This window comes from Rhinolophus sinicus, chromosome 2 (genome assembly GCF_057876585.1).
Source record: "Rhinolophus sinicus isolate RSI-liver-muscle chromosome 2, RSI-T2T, whole genome shotgun sequence".
In the NCBI taxonomy this organism is placed as follows: Eukaryota; Metazoa; Chordata; class Mammalia; order Chiroptera; family Rhinolophidae; genus Rhinolophus; species Rhinolophus sinicus.
Window position 1 is genome coordinate 174,211,361 of NC_142502.1, and position 25,177 is coordinate 174,236,537.

Sequence of the window (25,177 nt, forward strand, 5' to 3'; positions counted from 1 at the left end):
TCATCAATAAGTTGGAGAGAGAGCCGTTGATAAGTGTCTACGGACACGCCTACCCCGGCAGCACCTGTGGCCATAGCGGCGGTTATACCTAGTCCTGCCATAAGGGGAATAAATGCGAGGGCCCGTTTCTGTCGTCCAGGGAAAAGATCAAGGGCTGGTATAGGAAGTGACTGATCTCCGGGTAGAATATCTATATCTGGTAAGAGAAAAGCCAGCGCACAGAGGCCAGTCCAATTGGTGGGGAGGGCCGTGAAGGCCAGGCCGTTGCCGCAGATGAAAACATGATTAGGAGCGGGGCAGGCAGGAGCAGTGGAATTAACAATAGCGGTGCAGTTTAAGGGGAAGAAGCCTACATCAAGGGCATTCCCGGACAAAATGACCAGGCTGTTTACAATTGTAACAGGATTTTTGATTGTCCTGTGTGAAGCTTTTTAGTGCGGCTCCAATGGCTAGACCGATGGCATGAGACGCCCCGACACCAGAACAAAGTTTAATATAGTCTGAGAGGGAGCCATTGCGATGGGGGCGGATGGCGTTTTGGCATGTGGCATTGGCATTTTCAAATGCAAGATGTTTAATAAAGGCGCTATCTGACTCTTCTTTTCCAATTAAGCGCTCGGCAGCCTCAGTTAGGCGGCTGATGAAATCGCAATAGGATTCGTCAGGCCCTTGATGGATTTTGGCCAAGGAGGTGCTGGCGGGCCCTTTGGGTGGGAGTTTACGCCAGGCCTTGAGGCCGGCATTTTGGACCTGAGCTAACAAGCCTGGGGGGAAGGCGGCCTGAGTTTCATTGGTGTTATAGGGCGGTCGGCCGAGAAGGCGATCTCTAGTCCAGGAGCGGGAGGACTGGCTCTGAGTATTTCGTTCAGCCATTTTTCGTGCGTTTTCCGCATACTCTGTGCGCCATAAAACAAAATCACCGCCAGACAGGGTGGCGTAAGCTAAAGTGAACCAATCATTTGGCGTTAGCCAACGGTCGGTGAGGCTTTCCAGCAAGGCTACCGTGAAGGGAGCCACAGGGCCATATGTGTGGACCGCAGCCTTTAAGTCTTTTAAATATTTAATGTTTAAAGGGCGGTAGCGCTGTCTGTCTCTTGGGGGTTCCGTTTCTTCCTCTGAGGGGGGGTTATCTTGTTCCTCAACTTCATTATCGGACTCCTCCGCGGTATCCTCCTCTTGGGGGTCCTCAGGGGTCTGAGTATCGGGACCTACCTCTGCAGCCTGTCTGCGAGTGACCGGAAAGGCGAGGACAGGTTTTTGTTTGGGAGCTCGTTTTAGGGGTAGACGGGGGGGGGAAAGGGCAGCCCAGAGAGTGCAGCGAGTTCAGCCTCAAGGGCACGGAGTTCTTTGAGAAGACTAATGTGTTGGCGTTTTTCCTGGAGGGCCTCTCGAAGAGAGGCAATCTGTTGTGTTAGGGAAGCGGCTGTTTGAGTAGGGGGATTGGAGTGAGGAATAGTAGAAGTGGGACCGTGGACGATGGGAGCAAGGAATGGAGGGTGTTGAGGGATGATATAAGGAGGTGGCCGGAAGGGTGGAGGAGACGATACAGAGGGGTCCTCCTGATGGTAATGAGCGGCCGCAACCTCAAGGGTAGCCTGGTCCTCGGGAGGGAGGGTTGTGTCTGAATCTTGGGGAAGGTTTTTAAGGCAGGGATAAAGTCTTAATGAGGGATGACCAGGGGGTTCAGCCGAATTTTGGGTAGGGCCTTCCTCGAGACAGGGCTTGGGCTTAGGGTCAGTAATAGGAATATCTATAGACACAGAGTCATTTTCTGACGGGGGACGGGACGATTCCTTTAAGAGGCTCTCCCCCTTTTTTATAACTTCTCTAACATCCGGGTCATGGGAGTGAACCCTGAGGACGTCATTTATGAGATTCCAGTAAGTAAAAGTAGAAACGGGGACCTTTTCAGGCCCAAAGGCTTTATAAAAATCTTGGAACGCATCGCCGACGCGCTTCCAAATTCTAATATCAATCGTTCCTTCTTGGGGGAACCAGGGACAAATATCTGTCAGAAACTCGAAAAATTCACGGAGATCCTTTTTTCTAGCCTTAATTCCACGCACCTTGAGGGAACTCTTTAACCCAGAAATGAACAGTTCATGAGAACTTAATGTCTGACCCATGGTCCCCTTCTCGGCCCTTCAATCAACAAGCGAAACAATCAGATGCCCATCTGACCGTGACCCTCACGGGACTAAATCTGTCTTAGCTAAGGCGCTTGTCGCCGTTATGCCGTATGACAGAACCGGAACCTCAGATTAGGGCCCAAGCAAGCTCCGTGACGAGAAGTCGTGGAACTATCACTCATTCACACATTCATTTGACCGAGGGGTAATATTACATCTAAATTCATCCCAAAACATCTATTTTCGTCTGTCTGCTTACCTCTATCAGATCAGGCTCGCGGATCGGCTTGTATCCGCGGAGATCAGGAAACGAGTCAGGCTCGCGCGGTAAAATCGCGCGGAGACTCAGCGACGCGTCCGGCCGGACTTAAGGCAGACAGTTTTTCAAGGGGTCTGGGATCTTCGGGCCCCACGTTGGGCGCCAGAAATGCCCCGACCAGCGGGGCATTCAACAGGGACCGAAGGGAGACACCCTGAAAAGAGAAAATAGGAGGCGCGAAGAAATGGAGGCAAGACAAAGTTCTGATCAAGCCTCAAATTTTTTATTGCAGCTACAAGATTATATGGATTAGGGTAAACTGGGCGGGGAGTGAATGAGGAAGGAGAGAGCGGAATGAGGAAGGGGCTTTACTTATCAGAGACGTGACCTTCTAAGGGCAAACTGACTGTTCCAGGAATTAGGTCATGTGCTGCCGGATAGCATAGTTTCTTTGAGTCAGGCTCCTACAGTTTTGATTTGTCTTTTCTTTCTTTAAACAGTGTCCTTGAGATGTAATTTACGTACCATAAGATTCACCCACTCTGACAGTTAAATGATTTTTAGTAAATTTATGTAGTTTTGCAGCCATCACCATCATCCAGTTTATAACATTTCTGTCAACCAAAAAAGTTCCCCCATTTGTAGTCAACCCCAGCTCTCACCTGTAGCCCCAACGCAACCACTGATGTACTTCCTGTTTCTATAGTTTGGCCTTTTCTAGAAATTTCATATAAACAGAATAATATAATATGTAGTCTTTTGTTTCTAGCTCTTTGATTTAACGTAATATTTTTGAGGCTTATCCATGTTGTAGCAAGTATTAATAGTTCATTTATTTTCAATGCCGAAAATACGCCATTGTATGATTAAACCACATTTTATTTATCACCTCACCAGTTAATGGACATTTGGCTCATATCCAGTTTTTAGCTATGATGAAAAACACTGCTCTGAACATTTGTGTCTTTGTGTGTATATATGTTTTCATTTCTCTTGGGTGGATACCTAGGAGTAGAATTGCTGGGTCATGCACGGTAAGTGTATGTTTAACTTTTTCAGAAACTGCCAAAGTGTTTTTGGAAGTGACTGTACCATGTTACATTCCCACCAGCAATGCATGAGAGCTCCAGTTTATTCACATTCTCGCCAGCATTTGGTATATTGTTATTCTTTTTAATTATAACCATTTTAGTGACTAATGGTATCTTACTGTGGTTTTAATTTTCATTTCTCCAATGACAAATGATGTTCTTTTCATGTACTTATAAGCCATTCACGTATCTTCTTTGGTATAATTGTCTATTTAGATCTTTTGTTCATTTAAGAAAACATTTAAATAACCTTTTTATTTTAGAATAGTTTTATTGGATTTATAGAAATGTTGCAAAGATAGGACAAAGAGTTCCCATGTACCCTGCACTGTTTCCTCTGTTATTAACATTTTACAAATTAACTGATTTTGATATTATTACTAACTGAGCTCCATACTTCATTGGGATATTATTAGTATTATGCTAAGTGAAATAAGTCAGATGGAGAAAGACAAATACTGTATAATTTTACTTATACGTGGAATCTGAAGAAAACCAAAACAAATGAGCAACAAAACAAAACAAAAATAAACACATAGATACAGAGAACAGATTGGTCGTTACCAGAGGGAAGAGGGTTGGGAGGTGGGGCAAAAATGGGTAAAGGGGGTCAATTTTATGATAAAGGATAGAAAGTAGACTTTTGGGGGTGATCCCTTTGTAGTGTATACAGATGTTGAATTATAATATTGTACACCTGAAACTTATATAATGTTATATATCAATTTTACCTCAATAATTTTAAAAAAGGGTGAAAAATTAGGTTGGAAGCCATGATCATCTACTTCATTATGATTACTTTTTTTAAAAAGTCCTTGAAAAGTATTTATTCTTAATATTGGAGAAATCTGATTTTCTTTGAGCTTTATTTCTTCCCTAGCCTAACCTAGGGTATACCTATAACGTAATTTCATGCAGACGTTGAGCCTCAGAATTATATTCATTGAGTGGCGTTTCTTAATAGGCTGTATATCCTGTGATTTGGTTGCACTTTAGAATAATCTGAATATTTCTTAGCACCTTTACAGGTCTTTATATTGCCCAGTTTTGACTAATGCCTAAGTTTAGCACCTAATAAATTAGCCCTTTTCATTCTTCTTAAACCTCAAATCTGTTGACATATTTCAACGAAATTAATCTTCTTGAATCACTGCCTTTGTCATATTACTTCCCTATTTAAAAAACTCCACTGCTATAGAATTAAGGAGGCACTCCTCGTGCTGGAATTCCAAGTCCTGTGTAATCGGGACCCACCTTACTTTTTGAATCTTATCTTCTGCTGCTAAATTTATGCAGTACAAAGCCTCTGCTTTGGTTAGAGCTGCCTCCTTTCTCCCTTTAAAACTTTATACCCCTTCCTGCGCCTCTGAGCTGGCCCATGATGTCCTAGCTCAACCACCCCCTTTCCTGAATGCCCTTCTTGGCCCTGTCAGACTTTTCACGTTTTGTGTATGCATGAGCCAAGCTTAAAATCTGCTCCAGCCATAAAACCGTTGAAGCCTAGAAACAGCTACCTCATATGGATCTCTTCTTTCCTTCCCGAAATTCCTTTAGCTCTTGTTGGTTTATCAGTCATTTGGACACCCAATAAAAGGCTGTCTCCTTCTTTAAGGACTTCTTGAGTACGTATTGGACCTGGACGTCTTGAAGATGTAAATACCTCATTTGCACCGTCAACTTCTTAAGGTCTAGTGCCTGGCACATTCCAGGTGTTTGTGGGATGAAACTCGACTGACTTGTTGTGCTTCCAGAGTATGTAGCTCAGTTGTAAATTCTCTTAGGTTGGTGCAAAAGTAATTGCGGTTTAAAAAGTTTAAAAAATTGCAAAAACCTCAATTATTTTTGCACCACCCTAATGATTGAAATAGGTTAAATTTGGCAATTTTCTTGTAGTCCCTCTCTTCAAGGTCATATTATAGGACCTTGCTTGTTTATTTGACTTGACTTTGCTGATTTCAATGAAGCTCTGGAAGGCAATCAAAGAGAGGTTACTCACATTGTGAAAATCTGTTATTTTTTATGGGTTTTGGGGGCAAAATTCTTATTTTTACTACTCGAAATAATCCTAGAGGACAAGATGAGGTCAAAATAAGGCATCTTTTCCTCTGGTAAAGTGACCTTTCTCTTTTGTCTTACTTAGTTTTTCCCTTTTGGATCATATTAATGGGATCATCGTAAGAGTAAAACCGGATACCTTGCCTCCAAGCATGAAACGAAGGAAATAGTCTGTTAAATTGTAGTACTGACTAATCTTCCATCTTAGTTTTTCACTTTTTTTGTAGAATTCTTTTTGGAATTTAAGTGACTTTATTCTCTCTAGTCATTTCTTCCAAGCTGTCACCACCTCATATTTAATTCTGTGGAAGTCCAACTATTATCGTTCACTCCTTTCCAGTATCTAGTTTATCACAAGAAAAACATTATTTTAGAGCTTCTCCATAAAGTTTCTTGAGATGAATATTTAATGTCTTTATTTTAAGAAATTGATTAAACTGCCATTGATGTTATTTATGTGAGCTCAACCCTTTTAAAAGCTTAAAAATATAAAACTGGTATAATATGGAGGGATAAAAAATCTTGCTGGCAGATTGGATGTGAAGTATGAGAGAAAAAGTTAGTTTGGCCTAAACAGTTGGAAGGCTAGAGATGGGGATACCTACAGGTGAAGCAAGTTTGGGTAGAATGAGAGCTCCATTTTGGACTTGCTGAGTGTTTTGTTTTGTTTGGTACTGAAAAAGAGATGTCAAATAGGCATTATGTAAGTGTGGAGGGCATTCATGGGACATGTGTGGCTTGAAAATACAAATTTGAGAATTGGCAATTTAGAGATGATGTTTAGATAGAGAAATCATGTAAGGATCAAACCCTGTTATTTAGTTTCTTACTTCTTTAGATGATTATTGAGTTATTTTATTAAAATTTTTTCCTAATGTTCACAGTTAAGGTGATTTTTCAAATTTCAAAACACATGAAACATTTTTGGGGGGTTTTCTTTGATGCTTTCTGATATTCTTGAATTTTGGTCAGAGGTGGTATTCTCAAAAATACTGATTCTTTGATAGAGTTGAAATTTATTTTAGGGCCAAGTATCTGAACAGTTTTTCTAAACATCCTCTGTATGCTTAAAAAGATTCTCAGATCACCGAGAACAGTGTTCCCTGTATTCCCATTAGATTAAGCTTATAATTATGTGTGTGAAAACGATTACATTTAATTTTAAAAATAAAAATGCATTAAGTGATTATAGATGAAGATGCCAGCTGGCGTAATATCATGGGAGAAGCCTGTGGTAAGTTTTGCATGGAGAGCATTAGATTCAGAGGAATTGTTCCTAAGCAATTTGGACAGAAATGACCACAGTACGTTCTCTGGAGAACTGGGTGAGGATGACGCAGAGAACCTTCAGTAATGACAGAGACTCTCATGTCAAAGGTGCAGTTAAAGAGTTTGGATGAAAGTGAATTAAAGTTATATTTCTAATTTATGTCATAAGTTGCAGTAGACGGAAGGAGAGAAATAGGATATGTAGAAGTACAAGTGACAGTATGCTTTTAATATATTTTTTCTTTTAAAAATAGGGGGAGAAACCCCAAATATAAAGTGATTTTTCCCAAGAAAGGATCTCCAAAACTAACTTGAACATGCACACCTTTAACTGAAGCAAGTCCGATGTCTTGTTGATGCGGAGTAAGTTACAAATGAAAAAGGACTGGTGTAGCCAACAATTTAACATCTTTGTAATAAAAAATCCCCTAGACCTCTTCTAACACATCATCGAAGTCACTCTCAGCTCACAGCAGCGTTGTTTAGCTTTCTGTGACTGTCCATCTTTCATTTCCCCCAACCTTTACATGGAGACAGAGGAGAAATAGTGAAGACCCAGAGTGGACAAGCTGTGAGAGTACCATGGTCAGCTGTACTTCCACTCTGGGCATCCCAGCATACAACGAAAGCAGGTGTGGGCTATGATTGGAGTGCACAGCAGTGACAGAAACATCAGTTAGATAGCTGCTTAAAATGCCCTCATATCCGTTGCTCAATTCTTACATAGTGTTTGGACTTAGAAACCTTTTTAAAGCCACTAATTTCAGATATTAATTAGAGACTTCTGTGTAACTAGAAAGAATAATGGATAATTGATGAATATCTCTGAACCTTGGAACACTAAGCAAACACCTACTTTGAAAGGTTTGTAGTGAGTTTGAAATCAGGAAGTATACTCATATATCCTCCAACTTTGGAAGATTGTTTTGGCTATTTTTTGTTTCTTGCATTTCCATATGAATTTAGGATCAACCTGTCAAGTTCTGCACAATAAGGCAGCTGTGATTTTATAGGGATTGCATGGAATCTGTAGATCAATTTGGGGAATTATCACTATCTCAACAATATTAAGTCTTCCAGTCCATGAACATGGAATGTCTTTCCACTGATTTACACCTTCTTTATTTTCTCTCCGTGATGTTTTGTAGTTTCCAGTGTACACGTCTTGCATTTCCTTGATTGAATTCATTTCTAAGTATTTCATTCTTTTTCATGCTGCTGTAAATGAAATTCTTTTCTTAATTTCATTTCCAGATTATTCATTGCTAGTATGTAGATACCCAACTGATTTTTTATATTAATCTTGTATCCTGCAGGTTTGTTGAACTTGTTTATTAACTCTAGGGTTTTCTATATATGAGAGCGTGTCACCTGCAAATAAACATAGTTTTACTTCTTTCTTTACAATTTGGATATCTTTTATTTCTCTTTCTTGCTTCATTGTTGTAAGCCCTCACTACTAAATGATAATTTGGCTGGATTTAGAATCTAGGAAAAGTTGTTTTCCTTTCATTCTTTGAAGATATCATTCCTCTATTACCTTGTAACCAATTTTGCTGATAATAATTGGATTCTGTTGAATTTCTCATATTTCACTAGTAACTCTTAGGGTTTTCTTTATAATGTTGGCAATCTTGAAGTTTTGCTATAATCTGTCCGGATATGAGGGCTTTTGTTGTTGTTAGTTTATTTGTTTTAATACTCAGAGGATTCTTATTCTCAATAGGCTCATGTCTTTTATTTTATCAATTGTGAAAAATTCTCAGCCATTATCTGTTTCACATACTATTGCTTTTGCTCCATTCCCTTTGGTCTCTCTGGAACCTTTGCGATACAAACTTTAAAACAGGATTTAACTCTCGTGTTTCTTAACTTTTAAAAAAATATATACCATTGATTTTTAGCTATATTCAGTATTATATTCTGCCTATCTGTGGAGATATTTTTTTATCTCAACAATCATGATTTTAATTTTTTAAATCCCGAATTAGTTATTTCTCATAACATTTTATGGATGCTATACTGCTCTTTAGGTCTGAGGATATTAAGTATACTCATTTTAAAGACCGTTTTAGATTTTCTCTTTTCTCTGTTTTTGTTTTTGTTTTTGTTTTTGTTTTGCGGGGGGTGGGGGTGTTTAAGTTCTTCTAACTTCCCCAGAGGTGGCCTGCAGGCCTTGTGTTTGGCTCATGGCAGCTCAGTACAGGGCTTCTTGTTTGTTTTCTTCCTTGGGGGTGGGGTACTTCTTTATTTTTTTGTTTTAGCCTTAAAGAGAGTTTCATTCTTTCTTTTTTTAATTCTAGCTATGCATGCATCAATTTATTTTTATATCTTTAAATCATTTCTCTTTGGTATAGGAGGGTGAGCTCTCAGCATGTACTCAACCCACCACCATGAACCAGAAGTCCCTCGACTGCTTTTTTTCATCTGATTTGGAATTCACTGTCATAGCATTGTCCCAATGTCTCTCTGTGGCCATTTTTAGCAGAGACTGATACACATTCAATGTAGTGGTGTATGGTTCTTTATTATCTTGGCAAACATCCTAATGTATTAGGGCATTTAAAATTACTTCTAGATTCTTTTGGCCCAGAGATTAAATACCAAGACTGATTCAAAAGTCATAGTTGGTCTGATGCATTTAGTACATACAAGAAGTGCTGCTGCTTCCATGTGTTCAGGTATATTCCAGAGACTGGTATTCAGCCACTAGTCAAACACTTACATAGTGTTTGGACTTAGAAACTTAGAAAAAGGACTAGAAACCTTTTTCCTAAGCCATCATTCCTCCTCCCATGTGAGCATTGTGGCCATCCCAAACACCTGTTAGCTACCTTTCTTTGAATTCCTTGTCAGGACATGTTTTCCATTTAAAATTCAATTCAGGTGAGTCCTTCACCAGTTTGCACTTTTAAGTACATTGGAAAGGAAAATAAAACCATAAAATTTCGTTATTGAATAAATACTTGTTGAGCACCCACTGTGTGCCAGTTATGATGTTAGGTATGCAGTGTGAACACACTGGTAGAATAAATAAACCCTGTGGGTTCTGCTCTCACGAAGCCTACAGCCTCTTGAGTGAGACCAATCAAAAAGTAAATGCTAATTATATGTAATTACAAACCGGGATCGGGACCATAAAAGAAAAGAACGGGATACAATGAGTGAGTATAGCAGAGGCTTCTAATTTAAATTTTCTAGTAAGGAAAGGCGTTTTCAGACTTTTTAAAACAGCAGTGGAACATACTGCTTTCTGAAGTCTTATGTGGAGGAGTAGAGCTGCTCTCATTGAAATGAGGTTGAGGCCTGGTCCCCTTGCTTTCATCTGTGGTTATCGGAGCAACTCGTGGAATCCTTTGATGCCCCAGAAACAACATGTGAAAATCACTGTTCTAGAACCAGCCCCCTTCATGTCACAGATCAGTTTAACTGAGGCACAAAGAGCTTCATTGTCCAGGTCACGTAATCTACTCAGTACCCAAATTGGAACAAGAACCCGATTCTCCCAAACTGGTGTTCTTTCCACACTCCACTGCTTCTTCCTCCCCTTTGATATGCTTTTGTTGTAAAACTAAGGTACTGCGATCTCAAGTGTTCTGTAGGTTTTCTCCCCTGATATTAATTTTACCCATTATTGTTCACATTGCCCTTCACATTCTGTGCTCTACTCCCTCTTATATCCCTAGAGTTTCTAGCCTTGAAAGATGTTATCCCACCCATTTTGTTTTATTGTATTTCTGATATGTCATATATTAATAAATCAGCTCTTTCATTTTCTGCCAAGCATTCTAACACCTGCATCCATTTTATTCTTTGGGATTTTATTATTGATGTCGAAGTGTTTATATTAACTAGTTAGCTGTCTGATTTGTTGGGTTGTCTTTTTTTCACCTCTTCAATTATCTAAACAAATGGTACAATTCTTTTGCAGGCACTTAGGTTGTTAGTCTGGGTTTCATTTTGACTTCCCCTATTTTTAGTGTAAATATTTATATCTTTTGCCATCTTTGTTTTGCTTTTGTTTTACTGTGGCAGCAGAAAAGTCCAGGGTCCAGAACATTTGTACCATATCTGCCCAGAACATTTAGGAAGTGTAAGGAACTAGTGAAGATTAAGACAGACTGGAAGACTGAGTCTGTAGTGTCTCGGCAGTGACCATAGAGACTGAGTCTGTAGTGTCTCGGCAGTGACCATAGAGACTGAGTCTGTAGTGTCTAGGCAGTGACCATGGACACTGAGTCTGTAGTGTCTAGGCAGTGACCATAGAGACTGAGTCTGTAGTGTCTAGGCAGTGACCATAGAGAGGAAGATGTTTGTCCTAATTTGGGAGACTGGTAGAGAATTGACGATCTAGGGAGACTGGTGATGTGAGAGTTGTGCTTAGGGAAGTAATTGTAGCCATGAGAAATCAGAGGAGTAACAATGGAAAGGTTCTCTGGACACCCGCGGACTAACAGGAAACCATTCCAATATTTAAGTTACACCAGCCCTGTGTGGGCTGGCGTGTGATGATGGCAGTGGAGACGGGGACCAGAAGCACCCAGATTTAAGAGCCGCTGAGTAGGTGAAATAGATAAGAGGCCATAGGATGACTGAGTGTCAGGGACATTCTCATCATGTGAATGCCCTACTAGCGGAGTCACTGGAAGCCCATTCAGCAGCTTGCCCAGTACAGCCCGTCTGTTGCAGCTGCCCTCTATGATCTGCCTTTAGGAATTCAGGAGTTCTTTGCAATAAAGGGGTAGGCAGACACCGCTGCCCTAGTTTTTTCGCTCTACTTGCGTTTCTGTTAACTCCTCTTCCACAAAACAAGAATCAGGCCTTAGTAGTTCCCCCTACCTCCCAGTTGCTAACTGCCTAGATTGCTTGGCAGACACTGTACTGCAGGCTGCTTTCTTATGAAGCAGTTGGCAGTTAGGCACTGGGAGAAGAGGTAGAGGAATGCTCTTTCACGTCCCCATCAGAATGGAATGGCTGACTAGGTTAATTGGGCCGCTGGATTCTGTTGCAAGAGGGTATGTTTCATGTTAAAGCTTGTGAGGTGTGGTACCTGCTCTGTGGACTGCACCTGCCTTCCTGCCATTGGCTGCATTCGGCTGCTTGATGGACTTGCTGACGGAGGGCAGGCGTGTGTTTGCCTTCTGATGAATTGTTCTCTTGTACCTGCTCTTTCCCAAAATGCTCTGTGGGATAAACTACCTTGTAGAGAAGATTCTTCGTCATGTGATTGTTCTGTTTCCTTAGAGACAGCAGCAGTGTAATGCATTAGATGCCAGATCCATAGAGAAAGAAGAAGCATTTGCTACAGAATGTAAAGGTTTGATAGTTTTTTTTCCTTGCTTTATGTTTTTGCTTCTTGAGCTGCTGGGCTGTTGATAATTGTGTTTATTTTGGGCAGGGTGCTAGAGCCTCTGGAACTTCCCAGGCAGTTATTTTGAAAAGGGGACTATATCTTTTTTTGTCTGGCTAATTGTAAAAAACGTGACAGCCTGTCTTCTGTAATAATGTATCTGTTCCCATTTCTGGAAGCTGATTTCAGTAATGACCATATGAACAGGTCAGGAAATGACATTGCATCATACATTTTATGGACCTCTCTGAGCGGTAACCTGTTGAAATATTTAAGTTATCGTCTTTTCTCATCTTTCTAGAAATATAGGAGTCAACATCCTGTAAACTATTGACAAGTTCCTTTCTAAGTTTAATGAACAAGAAAAACAAAGGAGGGATTCATCACGGAAAGGTTTTTAAAATAGTACATTTCTGTTGATTTTGTTACCTGTTTTGTAAGACCCTTTGCCTGCTTTTTCAATATGATATTAAACAGCAATATTATTACATAATTTGCTAATTGTTGCCTTATTTTATAATTCTGTCCTTTTCCAGAGCTAGAGCAAGATACCTGGGTTCCTCTGAATCTCTCTAGATGTTCTCTAGTGGTGAAAGTTCTGTATAAGGATGTGAAATACTTCCTGAGAAGTGTTTCATCATAAGTCTTATACTACAAATGGCTCTGTTGAACTGTGAGAAATAGAAACTGAGGCATGTCTGGCTGTTGATAGGCTTTTTTACATTAATGAATTAGTTGCAACATATTCAGATTAGTAGTTTTTGGAAATTTTTAATCTTTTCTGTTGGTTAATTGATTGTATATAACCAATAAAGTTCAATATTTTACTTAGAAGTCAGAGAAACCTCATTGTCAATATATAATGTGATATTTATACTGCATTTACGGTACCATATAGTTAATTTTTAACCTTATGGTTTTCCAAAAGGCAGTTTTGTTTCTTTGTTTAACTTCTTTGCTTGGGCAGATAACCACAGAACCTAGTGAAATAAGAAGAGATGGTTGGTCTGGTACATAGAAATAAATAAAGAGCAAAACATCACACCACTCGAGGATAAAAATGATCCACAGTTGTCATAACTGTTGCCTGGAGGCAGGGTGCTTTTTGAGAGACTAATAGAATGAATCATAGCAATGAAACGGATCTGAGAATCTGCTCTCCTTAATATTTCTCCAGAACTACAGGGTGTCATTATTATAGGTCAGTGTAAATCCCATATATCCTCTTTGTCATAATGGAATAAATTAGATAAGCTGGCTTTCTTATTAGATGATGTATTGTTTCAATGTGAGGATCTGTGAATAGGTTAATAAATTTTGGAGGGTAATAACTACGAAGAGGGAAACAGTGCTGAAGGGAAAAGCACCTTCATCCTGAAGCAGTGTCCACCCCAGCGGAGATCCAGAAGTGCCTGGATCCTGGACACTGACATTTGACACTTTCTTTTTTTTTTGAAGAAAGTTAATCTTTAAGTAAGTGGATATTTTTCATTGATTTGCTCTGCAATTGGGACCAATATCCTCTTCTTTGGAGACTTGGTTCTCCCTCCACCCTAACCATGTGGTTCTAAGAGGACTGCCAATCAAAGTAGCGGGTCCTCTGTCTACCAGAGTGGGCCGATGACTCAACGGGGATCATCTTGAGTGTCTTCTGGGAATTTAAGATGGGAATGATGAATAGCTTTTGTTCTCCAGTGGTGAAGCTACAGTGTGTTAGGCAGAAGCTGTTTTCTTGTTGAATGTATGAAGCTGTGAGATCTGTATAGACTCTGCCCCAAAATGAGAGCTCAGCAAAGATAACAACCAGTGTCCTAGTGACATTTCAGGGTCCTGGAAGCCAGCTGTACCCTCACCTGTCATGAAGCTTGGTTAGGAATTTAGTTATGATACTGAATAAATTCCTCTTTTTTGCTCAGCTACTTCCAGTTAGACTTGAAGCCAATGGTCTTAAAATAGGGCAGTGTTTCTCAAACCTGAGAATGTATTCTTCCCTGAGAACTCTAATCTGAAAAATTCATTTGAATAATACAGAGATGCCTGGGTTAGGCTGATGAGTCTGTAGCCTTGATCTGTTCAGTAGCTTTAGAACCAGATAAAAGTGGGTTCCAACACCGGCTCTGCCATTTACTAGTTTTGTGACCTTGAACATGTTAATTATCCTCTTTGACCTTTATTTCTTTATTTATAAAATAGGAATACCCTCATGGGTAGTAGCAAGAATTCAGATAACGTATCTGAGTACCTAGCTCCCTGCTGATGCAGTGCTCGTACTCAAAAAATGTTAGTGCGTTACCCCTTCCCTCCCCACCCTCTCCGGGTTTTTCAAAGTAAAGAAATACATGCAAAATACACAGCAAATCTTGTACAGGCAGAACCTTGGAGATATCATGGGTTTGGTTCCAGATCACCACAATAAAGCAAGTATAGCGACGAAATGAGTCGTAGTCTTTTTGCTGGTGGATGGTCTTGCCTATGATTTGTAAAAAAAATGAGCATCTGTGAAGCACAATAAAATGAAGTCTTCCTGTAGGTGTTAATTTCATAGGGTTTTTTCATATTGTTTTGTTTTACTGGTCTTTGGTCAATTATTTGAAATAGTTAAATTGTATGTGGTCTTTGTTATAAATGATTATACACATTTTTGGTTGTAAATGGTAATTGTCAAATCAGATTTGACCTGAGAAATTTTAATATGGTAAACTACAGCTTAAATGCCTACTGTTGAGATGACTGACGATTTTGAGGACTAATTGGATTATAAACTTCTTGTGGGAAAGGATAATCTTCAACTTGTTTTTGTCGTTATTTTCCTCAAAGCCTTTAACAGTGCTAGGCATGAAGAAGCCATGGATAGTTGTTAATATACTGCTAAGCCCCTTGTTTATTTAAGTGAAATGTATAGTAATCAGAAGGGCTTTATGGAGACACTGAAATTTCAGGAGCCATTTCTCTGATGAAAGATGGGAGAAAGAGTGTCACCTTGGCAAACCTATGAAGAACATTCCAGGATACATACCTAGGAGACGATTTGAAAGCAGGGGCTTAGAAGAAGCAAAAGAACAACTTGCTTGAAAGATGTGGAAAGCCTGAGTAGTTTGACAGATAAAAGAATGTAATAGTTTACAGTGTGGGTTTTGAATTTGTCTTAAAGAATGGTGAAATCTGCTGTGTAACCTTAAAGATGAGAAAAGTATCATCAAAGTGAGTAGGGAAGATGATTTCAGAAGCAATACAGGTATCTCGAAAGCAAAATAGCTGGCTGCAAAAATCTTAAGTGATTAAAATGTATTTAGCTAAAACGGTTATGTACCTCATATATAAAGCATTGTTGTGGCGAATCCAAAAAAACTAACCAAGTAAATGAACGCCTAGGGCATAATACAGTCTTTTCCCCTTTCACACTAATAGTAATAAACAGACCGAAAACATCTGGTAGAGTCCCCAAGTGCGTGACTGGCAGATAGCTATCAAGGTAAGACAGAACTTCAGGACTGTAACCTTCACCTCTACAACTAAAAAATAATCTGGGAAGAAGAGCAAAATAATGAGCAAATACTCTTAAAAGTACAGGGTGGGGGTGACTGTCTGCCATTCTGGATGACTTCCTCCAGAAGAGGTTCTGTCAGAGGGCTCAGAAAAGTGACGGTCCTTACAGGTGCCCAAGGTCTCACTCGTCCTCTCAGGCATTAGATTGGCTTTGATCAGGTACCCCTCTGTTCAACTCACAATTTTTAAGTAGAAATTTTGCTTAAACAACGACAGTATTATACGTTCACATCCTTGGTTACCCAGAGAGTCCTGTCCGGAAAGTGTTTATTTCTGGATCTAAGTCAACTTAGAAACACAACAAGGAATGACACTCAGTGTTGGTTCTGAGCCTAGTGTCAAACTTCTGGCTGTTATAACAGATAATTTGCTCATTAAAAGTATGTATTTTGTTAGGCTGAGATGAGGAATACAAAAGATCTTTGAAATTAAGATTAGATTGTAAAGCCATTCTAATAAATTAGGGAGATGTTTTTGAAGGAAACAATTCATACTAAGTTATCTAGTTTTCCTTGAGGCAGCCTAGAGGTTGTTAAGGATGGGAGTTATGCAACCAAAAGTTTTGGGTTCAGATAGGCATTTATCATACAGTTCTGATGATGTGATAGGGGAAAGAAGAAATCACCCAAAAACTATAGTCTGGGGTAATTATTGTTTTACCTTCCTATAGAAACAACTTTACAAGAACTGTAATCTGACAGCATGCTATTGGTTTTAGTTTATAGACTAAACAGTCTTAAGTCAGTTTTTCTAAAATAGTACAGCAATCAAAGGTATCAGAGACACCACAGCATAATGATCAAGAGCACAGATTCAAGAGCCATCCTTGGTTCCAATTCTGCTGCTGCCACGATTTGGTTGTGACCTCAGGTACATTCCTTCTGTCTATGCCTTAGTGTCTCCACCTGGAAAATAAAGATAACAGTGTCTACCTCATGGAGTGAATCCATGGGAAATGTTCAAACTGAGTCTAGCACGTATTAAGCACTCAGTAAGGGTTGCTATTCTTACTAGAGACACTCTCTATTCTGCTGATTCCATTACTAAGTCACAGATGAAAACTTGATAGGCGGCAAACCCTACAAACATACCTACCAAATATAACAAGTATGTCCATATTCCATTCTTGGAGAATAGTCTCAACCAAAGCTAAATATAACAGAAAGATGACTTCTTACACAGTCTGCACTTGTTTGTTTTAAACGGCATGGTGCTGACTCACAGTCACCATGTAGTTCCTGAAAGCCTACTCCGTGTCTTACATGTGCCAGGTACTCGAAATACAATGATAAAAATCACGCAAATTTCTTATAATCTAGTAGAGGAGGTAACATAGAGCAACTTAAGATGTTTTCTTTTTATTTTTTGGAAAGGTGGTGGCAGGGGTGTTGAGGGATTGTGGAACTTCAGATCTACTCAAACCATTTAACAGGTCTTTCTTCTAACAGTCTCAGAGTTCTCTCTAGGTTTGTAAAACAATTTCCTTTTCATTTTGTTTCCTTAATGATAACGAAAATACTGCAGACTCACGTTAGAAAATTTGACTCAGTGGTATTATAAGCCAAATTTTTCTGTTTTAATTTTTTTCTACTTTATATATATATTTCATTAAGCATCTTTATCTTTGAAAATCAAGAAAAATTAAAATGACAGAGAAAGACAAATATCATATGATCTCACTTATATGTGGAATCTAAAGAAAAGAATAAATGAATGAACTAATCAGAAACAGTGTCAGAGACAGAGGAAAAACTGAGGGTTGCTAGATGGGAGGGGGGGTGGGGATAAGGGGGAAGGTGAGGGGATTAGAAAGCACAGTCGGTAACCACAAGATTGCCACGGGGATACGAAAGTCAATTTGGGGAATGTAATCAATAATGTTGTAAAGATTTGGTAGGGTATCCGATGGACGCGGATCTTATTTTGGAGACCGCTTCAGGGATGATGTAGATGCCTGATCACTGCACTGTACACCTGAAGCTGAAGCTAAACAATAATGAATGTCAACTGCAATTTTATATACATATATATATATATATATATATACACATATATATATTTACAAGAAGTGGAGTACAGCATTAGGAATAGAGACAGTGGAAATGTAACGGCTGTGTGCAAAGTCAGAGGGGTAGTAGTTTGGGGGATGGGGGTTATCACTTTGTGAGGGATATAAATGATAAATGTCTAACTATTACATTGTTTTGTACAAGTGAAACTAATTTAAAACAAAAGAATATACCTAAAACAAACAAACAAAAAAATTAAAATGGAAAAATTGGGGAAGTACAGAAAAGTATAAAAAGTTACCCATAATTACACTTTTCTTAACATTTTGATATATTTTCTTCAGATATTTTTTGTGTGCTTACTATATTATTTAGCTGAGACCATGCTGTGTGATGTGTGTAAATAATTTCATCTTATTTTATAGGGTTATTGTGAAGATAATGTATTTAAGCTCAAAACACAGTGTCTGGTAGACTTATATAACCATTTAGTAATTGTTAGTTATTAGAGTTATCTTGCCCTTCTTTACCTCTCACATACTAAGCATTTTCCCATATTAGAAAGTCCGCATAAGCATTATTTTTTAATGACAACAAAGTATTCTATAATTATGGATGTACCATGGTTTACTTTTCCTTCCCTTTATATTTGAACATTTATGTTTCTTCTAAAATTACCCTACTATAAATAATGTTTCCTTAATTATTTTAAAATATAAACCGTTGCATTTCTGATCACTATCTTTGCATTTCTGATTACTTCCTTGGAGTAGATTCCTAGAAAGGGAATTAGTGAGTCCAAATGTTTGAACATTTTTAAAGATCTTTGATGGACACATTGCCAAAATGCTTTCTAGAAATTTTGCTTAACTTTATACTTTCACTCTTGCCTAATAGTAAATTAAGTGCCTATGTCAGAAAATCCTTCTTTAGCCTTAAGGATTACCTTTAAAATAATTATTATTACTTTTTAAGGGAAAGTGGTTTACAATTTTAACAAATTTCTGTGGTTTTTTCATAATTAAAATATGTTACTTATATTATTTTTAAAGGTGTATTTTCACTGCTCATTTATCTAATTGAAATCTTAGTAATTTTCTTATGAATTTGTGTGAATCCCATATATAGTAAGACTATTCATTCTTTTTTTTTTTTTTTTTTTTAAGGAGGGCGTAGCTCAGTGGCCCATGCGGGGATCGAACTGGCAGCCTTGGTGTTATAAGCACCACACTCTAACCAACTGAGCTAACCGGCCACCCCAAGGCTATTCATTCTTGCTTTGTCACGTTTGTTGGAATAGTTCCCCAAATTTGTATTTCTTTTCCTTTTTCTGATTTTTTTTTTTTTTTAAAGATTTTTATTGGGGAAGGGGAACAGGATTTTATTGGGGAACAGTGTGTACTTCCAGGACTTTTTTCCAAGTCAAGTTATTGTCCTTTCACTCTTAGTTGTGGAGGGTGCCGTTCAGCTTCAAGTTGTTGTCCTTTCAGTCTTAGTTGTGGAGGGCGCAGCTCAGCTCCAGGTCCAGTTGCCATTGCTAGTTGCAGGGGGCACAGCCCACCATCCCTTGCAGGAGTCAAACCGGCAACCTTGTGGTTGAGAGGACGCACTCCAACCAACTGAGCCATCCAGGAGCTCAGCGGCAGCTCAGCTCAAGGTGCCGTGTTCAATCTTATTTGCAGGGGGCACTGCCCACCATCCCTTGTGGGACTCGAGGACTTGAACCGGCAACCTTGTGGTTGAGAGCCCACTGGCCCATGTGGGAATCGAACCGGCAGCCTTCGGAGTTAGGAGCATGGCGCTCTAACCTCCTGAGCCACTGGGCCGGCCCCTTTTTCTGATTTTTTAATAATTCAACTTAATTGGTCTTTTTCTTCCTAATTTCTCTATTGCTTTTGAGTGTAGAACATCCTCTCTATCCGTAGACACATATTTTTTTCCCTAGTTTATATAATTAAACATTTACTGTTAACCCTTTAATACCCTGGAAATATATTTTTCTACATGGGGCGAAGTGATCTCAGTATTTTCCCATAGCACGTAGTGGTTTTTCTTACTTCTATTAAATATTTATTACATTATATTGTAAAATTTTCTGAATTTGCCTTCTTCATAAGACTTAAATTTTCATCTTTTTAATTTTTATTCCCAGCAGCTAGTATAGTACCTACCACTTTGCAGAGACTCAACAAATATTTGCTAAATGAAAGAAAGAAATAACACAATTTTTTATACATATACATATATATATATATATATATATATATAATTTGGCTGGAAGATTTTTTTTTTTTAAGATTTTTTTATTGGGGAAGGCGAACAGGACTTTATTGGGGAACAGTGTGTACTTCCAGGACTTTTTTCCAAGTCAAGTTGTTGTCCTTTCAATCTTAGTTTTGGAGGGTGCCGTTCAGCTTCAAGTTGTTGTCCTTTCAGTCTTAGGTGTGGAGGGCACAGCTCCAGGTACAGTTGCTGTCGTTAGTTGCAGGGGGCACAGCCCACCATCCCTTGCGGGAGTTGAACCAGCAACCTTGTGGTTGAGAGGACACGCTCCAACCCACTGAGCCATCCGGGAGCTCAGCGGCAGCTCAGCTCAAGGTGCCGTGTTCAATTTTAGTTGCAGGGGGCGCTGCCCACCATCCCTGCAGGAATCGAGGAATCAAACTGGCATCCTTGTGGTTGAGAGGATGCGCTCCAACCAATTGTGGCTGGAAGATTTTTGAGGCATGGTGTTATTCATCATCTATTTCTAGCTTTCAATACCTTAAGAGAGATTCTATATTTTAATTTTAAGTTAGTTTACATTCCACAGCGTCCACCATAAAGAATTGGAGTGGTCTAGTCATAAGAGAAGTAATATGAAAATGACTTGTACCAGTAAGTTAAATTTTCAGTTTATAGTAGGAATTGTGTGTAACCAGTAACCAGAAGTTCTGTACCTATTATCTAAGCCACTGTCTTACTAGATATTTTCCCAAACCGATCCTGCTCCACCTAGAAATGAACCTTTTTAGTGATAAGCATACTCAAACGAACAGCTACGATTTAAATGATTTATCCATATCATCCACCTGCTTCTGTTTCTTCATCAAAACAATTGACATGTCTTATTAACACAGAAGGAACCCCACGAAATCTCTGTACCAAGTGATGGTTGGTAGTCATGAGGGTGCCATGAAACTCACTAGTGTCTAAAGATACCTTGCTGAGATCTTCATCAAAGGGAGATACAGAACATCTGGTGATGTATTCAAGGTGTGCAACAGGGTTTGAGTGTTCAACAAGATCCACAAAACTGATTTGATGAATTGTGTCAATTCTACTGCTTTGTAAGTTTCTGTCTAACTTCACACCTGGATGCATTCTTTCCAGCTATGTCTTACAGGAACTATGAAGATTTTTTTTTTCAAGCCAGAAGTCATTTTTGCTGTATTTACATCTCCTAAAACGACATCTGAGCTGTTAGCTTTAACAGTGAATTATGAGTCTACTGGTAAATTCTGTAGTAAAGACGCCCTTTAAGTTTTTAAATGCCTTTTACTCGTATATCTTCGACTGCAAACAGATACCTATTTCCCTATTAAAACATGTTAGAAGTTCAGAAGGGGTATGAAATTGGGACAGTTATGATTAGTTTATAGCTTACAATATAATCATTATTGTCTGGCTTTGAATATTAGAAAAGAGGCTTTCATATGTATGCTATAAGATAATAATTGAGCATGATATTTGCCAAGAGATAAAGATGATTATTAAAGACTTTTGCGACATCAGGTCAAACACAATGCTACAAATCATGAAATTTTATCACATGGATCCATGTTTAAGGAATTAAAAAGATACTTTTCTGTTGTCATTTTCCCTCTGAGAATGTCAGAAAGGAAATTGAATGCAGTAGTATCTTCAATATTGAAATATACTAGGTAACTGCATTAGTTTTGAAAGCAACATGACCATGTCCTTATCTTGTTTTGGAAGTGGGTTGCTAATAATAATATATTAAAGAAGCAAAGTCCATTCCATTTCTGGGACCAGAATGTTTCTGGTGCCCTCAAGTATGAAAAGCTATGATGCTGACTTTGTTTCTTTCATAGGAATTGTCTCCTTGTTGCATTTGGACAATTGATTTAAAAGAACCGGTGGCAAAAATGTAAACTTAAGACTAAAATTAAGCTAATCTCTGTGTTCACTTCCATTATTAATCAACCTAACCCATTCGTTAACTGATTATATAACTCAGCGCAGCCACTAGTGTTAGCAGGCATGAAAGTTTGGGGCAAAATTGGAATCTGTCTGGAAGATAGGTGGTAAGGTAAATAATGTGGAATTGAATTCTAGCCTAGAAAGGCATTATTCAGTTCTGAATGTCTTACTTAGAGAGGGACACTTGTCACACGTAGGTAGGAATGTGTAACAGTAAGCGTAGTGCATGGCTTAAAAATCAAGAGACTTAAATGTTTTCCCTGCAAATTACTTTCCATCTTAGATCCTCCCCATTAAATGGGAAACCAGTAAAGATTTCCCCATCCAGAAATGAAATTGGCTTTAGAAAAAAATTGTATAGACAAACAGATGTAGAGATACATAGATCCATCCATCCATCCCTCTTAACCTTTTCTCTAGGTTCTTTGGCTCTACCTGAAAGATTTCCCTTGAACCTTTATTTGAATGTACTATGAAACCTGCAAAATAATTAAGGCTCTTGTCCCTTAATATTTACTAAGACTTGCTAAACATACCTCTACAAAACATTTTGCATAATTAACTCAGCTCTTAAAGATGAGGAGAAACCAGGAGGTGGTTCCCAAAACATATATGAGAGAAGGATTTTTCTGTTTCACTTTTCTGATTTTGATGGACATATTTCTCTGAAAAGTACTTTTAATTTAGGAGAGGAAGTAAGAGATTTCCCAGGAGGAATACTTAGCAATAGTCATGTGGCTCCAAATGCAAGACCCAAACCCTTTGTAGCTGAGCCTAGTGGGGAGGGAGACGGGTTGAAGAATGGCTGACAGGCTCAATGATAGATTCCTTCTGATGAGTTTGGGTTCATTCATTCAATATACTCACACGAGGAAGAAATAGACCTTGAGGTCCAGAAAACCGGCAGCTAAAGACAAATTATCAAAAATGTTTACCTTCAAATTGCAATTTGGATTAGGTTACAAAGGAAAGCATTCTAGCTAGAGTATACGTATAAAATGTGGTTCATTGTTCAGATTCTAGGAAAGGATGAATAAAAGAATTTAGTGCTTAACAATTTGTTTTGGTAAAAAGTATGCAAGCTAAATCTGAGTGTCAGGAAAAGTGTGCACTTTGCTGTTGTGAACTTTGTGAGAACACCACAAATGCCACACACTCAGTAAGCCTGTAAACACCTAAAATACAGAGAAATTAACCAAGTGGCAGAACGCCGATTCTTGTGTACGAAAACTACAAAACAAAGGGCACCAAAGGTACATCCCTGTAGCAGCGAGTGTGTGACTCGTTGCTCCTCCTCGTACAGCACAGCTCTGGTCCTTCAGGTTTGCTCCAGAGGACCCTCCCTTCTTGTTGAATTTGCTTAGTCTGGAAGTATCGATTTCTGCCCCCGCTCTTCGTGGGTCCCACTGTGCTTATCAGGAGTGATAGTTGGTTCTTTTGCCCTTATCACTCTTTCATTGGTTTCCCTTAGTCACATTGGTAATTATTAATATAATGTAAATGTCTTTTCTTCCAGTCCTCCTCGCCCTCTGAGTAACATGAATGACAGCATGGTGAGCCACATGTGCTCTGGAGTGCCCACTCCCACCAAGAGGTACGTGTGGCTTGTGCCACAGTCGCTGCTCATAGTTGGGGACAGGCCTCTGGCAGAAAGGACTGGCTTTCTTTCTCCTCCTTGGACTGTATTTTAATATTATTTTCTACTCTTAGTCGTTTCTTTTACTTCCTCACTCATACATGTAGCAACTAAAGGAGTCTGCTTTTGAGTGGTGCCTGAGGTGGAAACTCTGCATTTGTGACAAGCAGTAAACATAGTGTCAAAGCAGCTTAGGCGTGTTTGAGATCTTTTTTGTGTGTGTGTTTTTTTTAACATTAACATTTTGATGATCATGAATTTCACCAGTTTTGCATTTGATCTCTTTCTGTGTCAAAGATGGATTCTGTGTCCTGATTAGACCGTGTAAATTGAGTTAATCCCTTATATTCTCCTAAATCATTCTGTATGTGATTCAACATTTAAGTTGAAAAGCCTGAGTCTCTCTCTTAGTTATACAAGGAGTTTCCTTTAGGGTCCTTCAAGGAACTAGAACTGTGTACTCCTTTCTCCCCTTTATTTAATTTACTTTTCTCCAAAATTCCCTTAGGCAGGACTTAAAAAAACTATATAAAATGGCTTACTTTCTATTTGATTTAAGCTGTTCCCTGAACAGAGCAATGCAGAAACTCCCTCAGGGTTATAACCATTAAAGAATTCTAACAGTCGTCGCTCAAAAAAAACCCAAAAAAAAAAAAAAAAAAAAAAAAAAACCTGGGGGGAAAAGGGCAGATTACCATTATAAAAAAAAAACAAAAAAAAACCAAAAAAAAAAAAAAAAAAAAAAACCAAAACAAAACAAAGAAATTCCAACCCACTCCCCAAGTCCTTCCTGAAGTAAACCACTTTGTGTCCTGCGTATGATTGCTTTGGATTAATTCAGCTATAGAAATGTCATTTGCTTAATAATACTTTAACTTAATATGTAATATACAGCAGTTCCTCAAATAACATCATTTAATTCAGTGTCGTTTCATTATAACAGGTGTGAGATGCCATAGGAACTTGACTCTTGTTTATTAACATCGATTAACCTATGGTAAAATTGGTTTCGTTATAGTGGTTTCTCCACAGTTCCAAGAACCTGTCTACGACGTTAAGTGAGGACTTACTGTATAGTACTTAAAATCAACTGTGTTTGTTCCCATTGGCTAAAACTCCGAGAGCAGTGTTGCCCAAATTTGACTGATGAGAAGAATCACTTGGGTCACTTATTAAAAATACAACTACCTGGGACCACACTAGACCCAGTGGATCTTGAGATACTGAGAAGCTACACATTTAACAAGTATTCCAGGTGATTCTTCTTATTAAGCAAGTTTGGAAAAGTAGCCTTAGAAGGAAGCTAAGCAGTAAACTGTAGGGCTACCGTGGAGTAGAGGATTTAGGGACTTGATAATACAAGTCCCTTGATATTGTCAGAGTGACCTGATAATACAGTGTTATCCCCGTGGAAACTCAAGACCCTGACCAGGTAAGAGTCCTTGCCCACAGCCTTGTTCAAACATTACGAGCAGAGGAAGAGCCAAGCTACCACTTTGGGGCAGAGTTGAGTGGTACCATGTGCCAGAGCATAGACTTTTGACCCAGACTGTCTGCATTTGAATGCCTGACCTTGAACAATATTTGTATCCTCCATTTTTTTCATATAAAATGGGAATGATAATAATAT

General features: G+C 38.8%; 1 protein-coding gene across 18 annotated transcripts in view; it reads left to right on the top strand.

The window, feature by feature from the left end:
• Window positions 1-25,177, top strand: part of DTNB (dystrobrevin beta) — a 189,154-nt gene that overhangs the window by 100,841 nt on the left and 63,136 nt on the right. For 17 of the 18 annotated variants that reach the window (XM_074331774.2, XM_074331777.2, XM_074331779.2 and 14 more), the window contains exon 10: window positions 23,428-23,505. The exons of the other annotated variant lie outside the window; for it this stretch is intronic. In XM_074331774.2, the coding sequence (XP_074187875.1) occupies window positions 23,428-23,505 (78 nt within the window). The remainder of the gene's footprint in view (window positions 1-23,427; window positions 23,506-25,177) is intronic. 18 annotated transcript variants of the gene reach the window in all.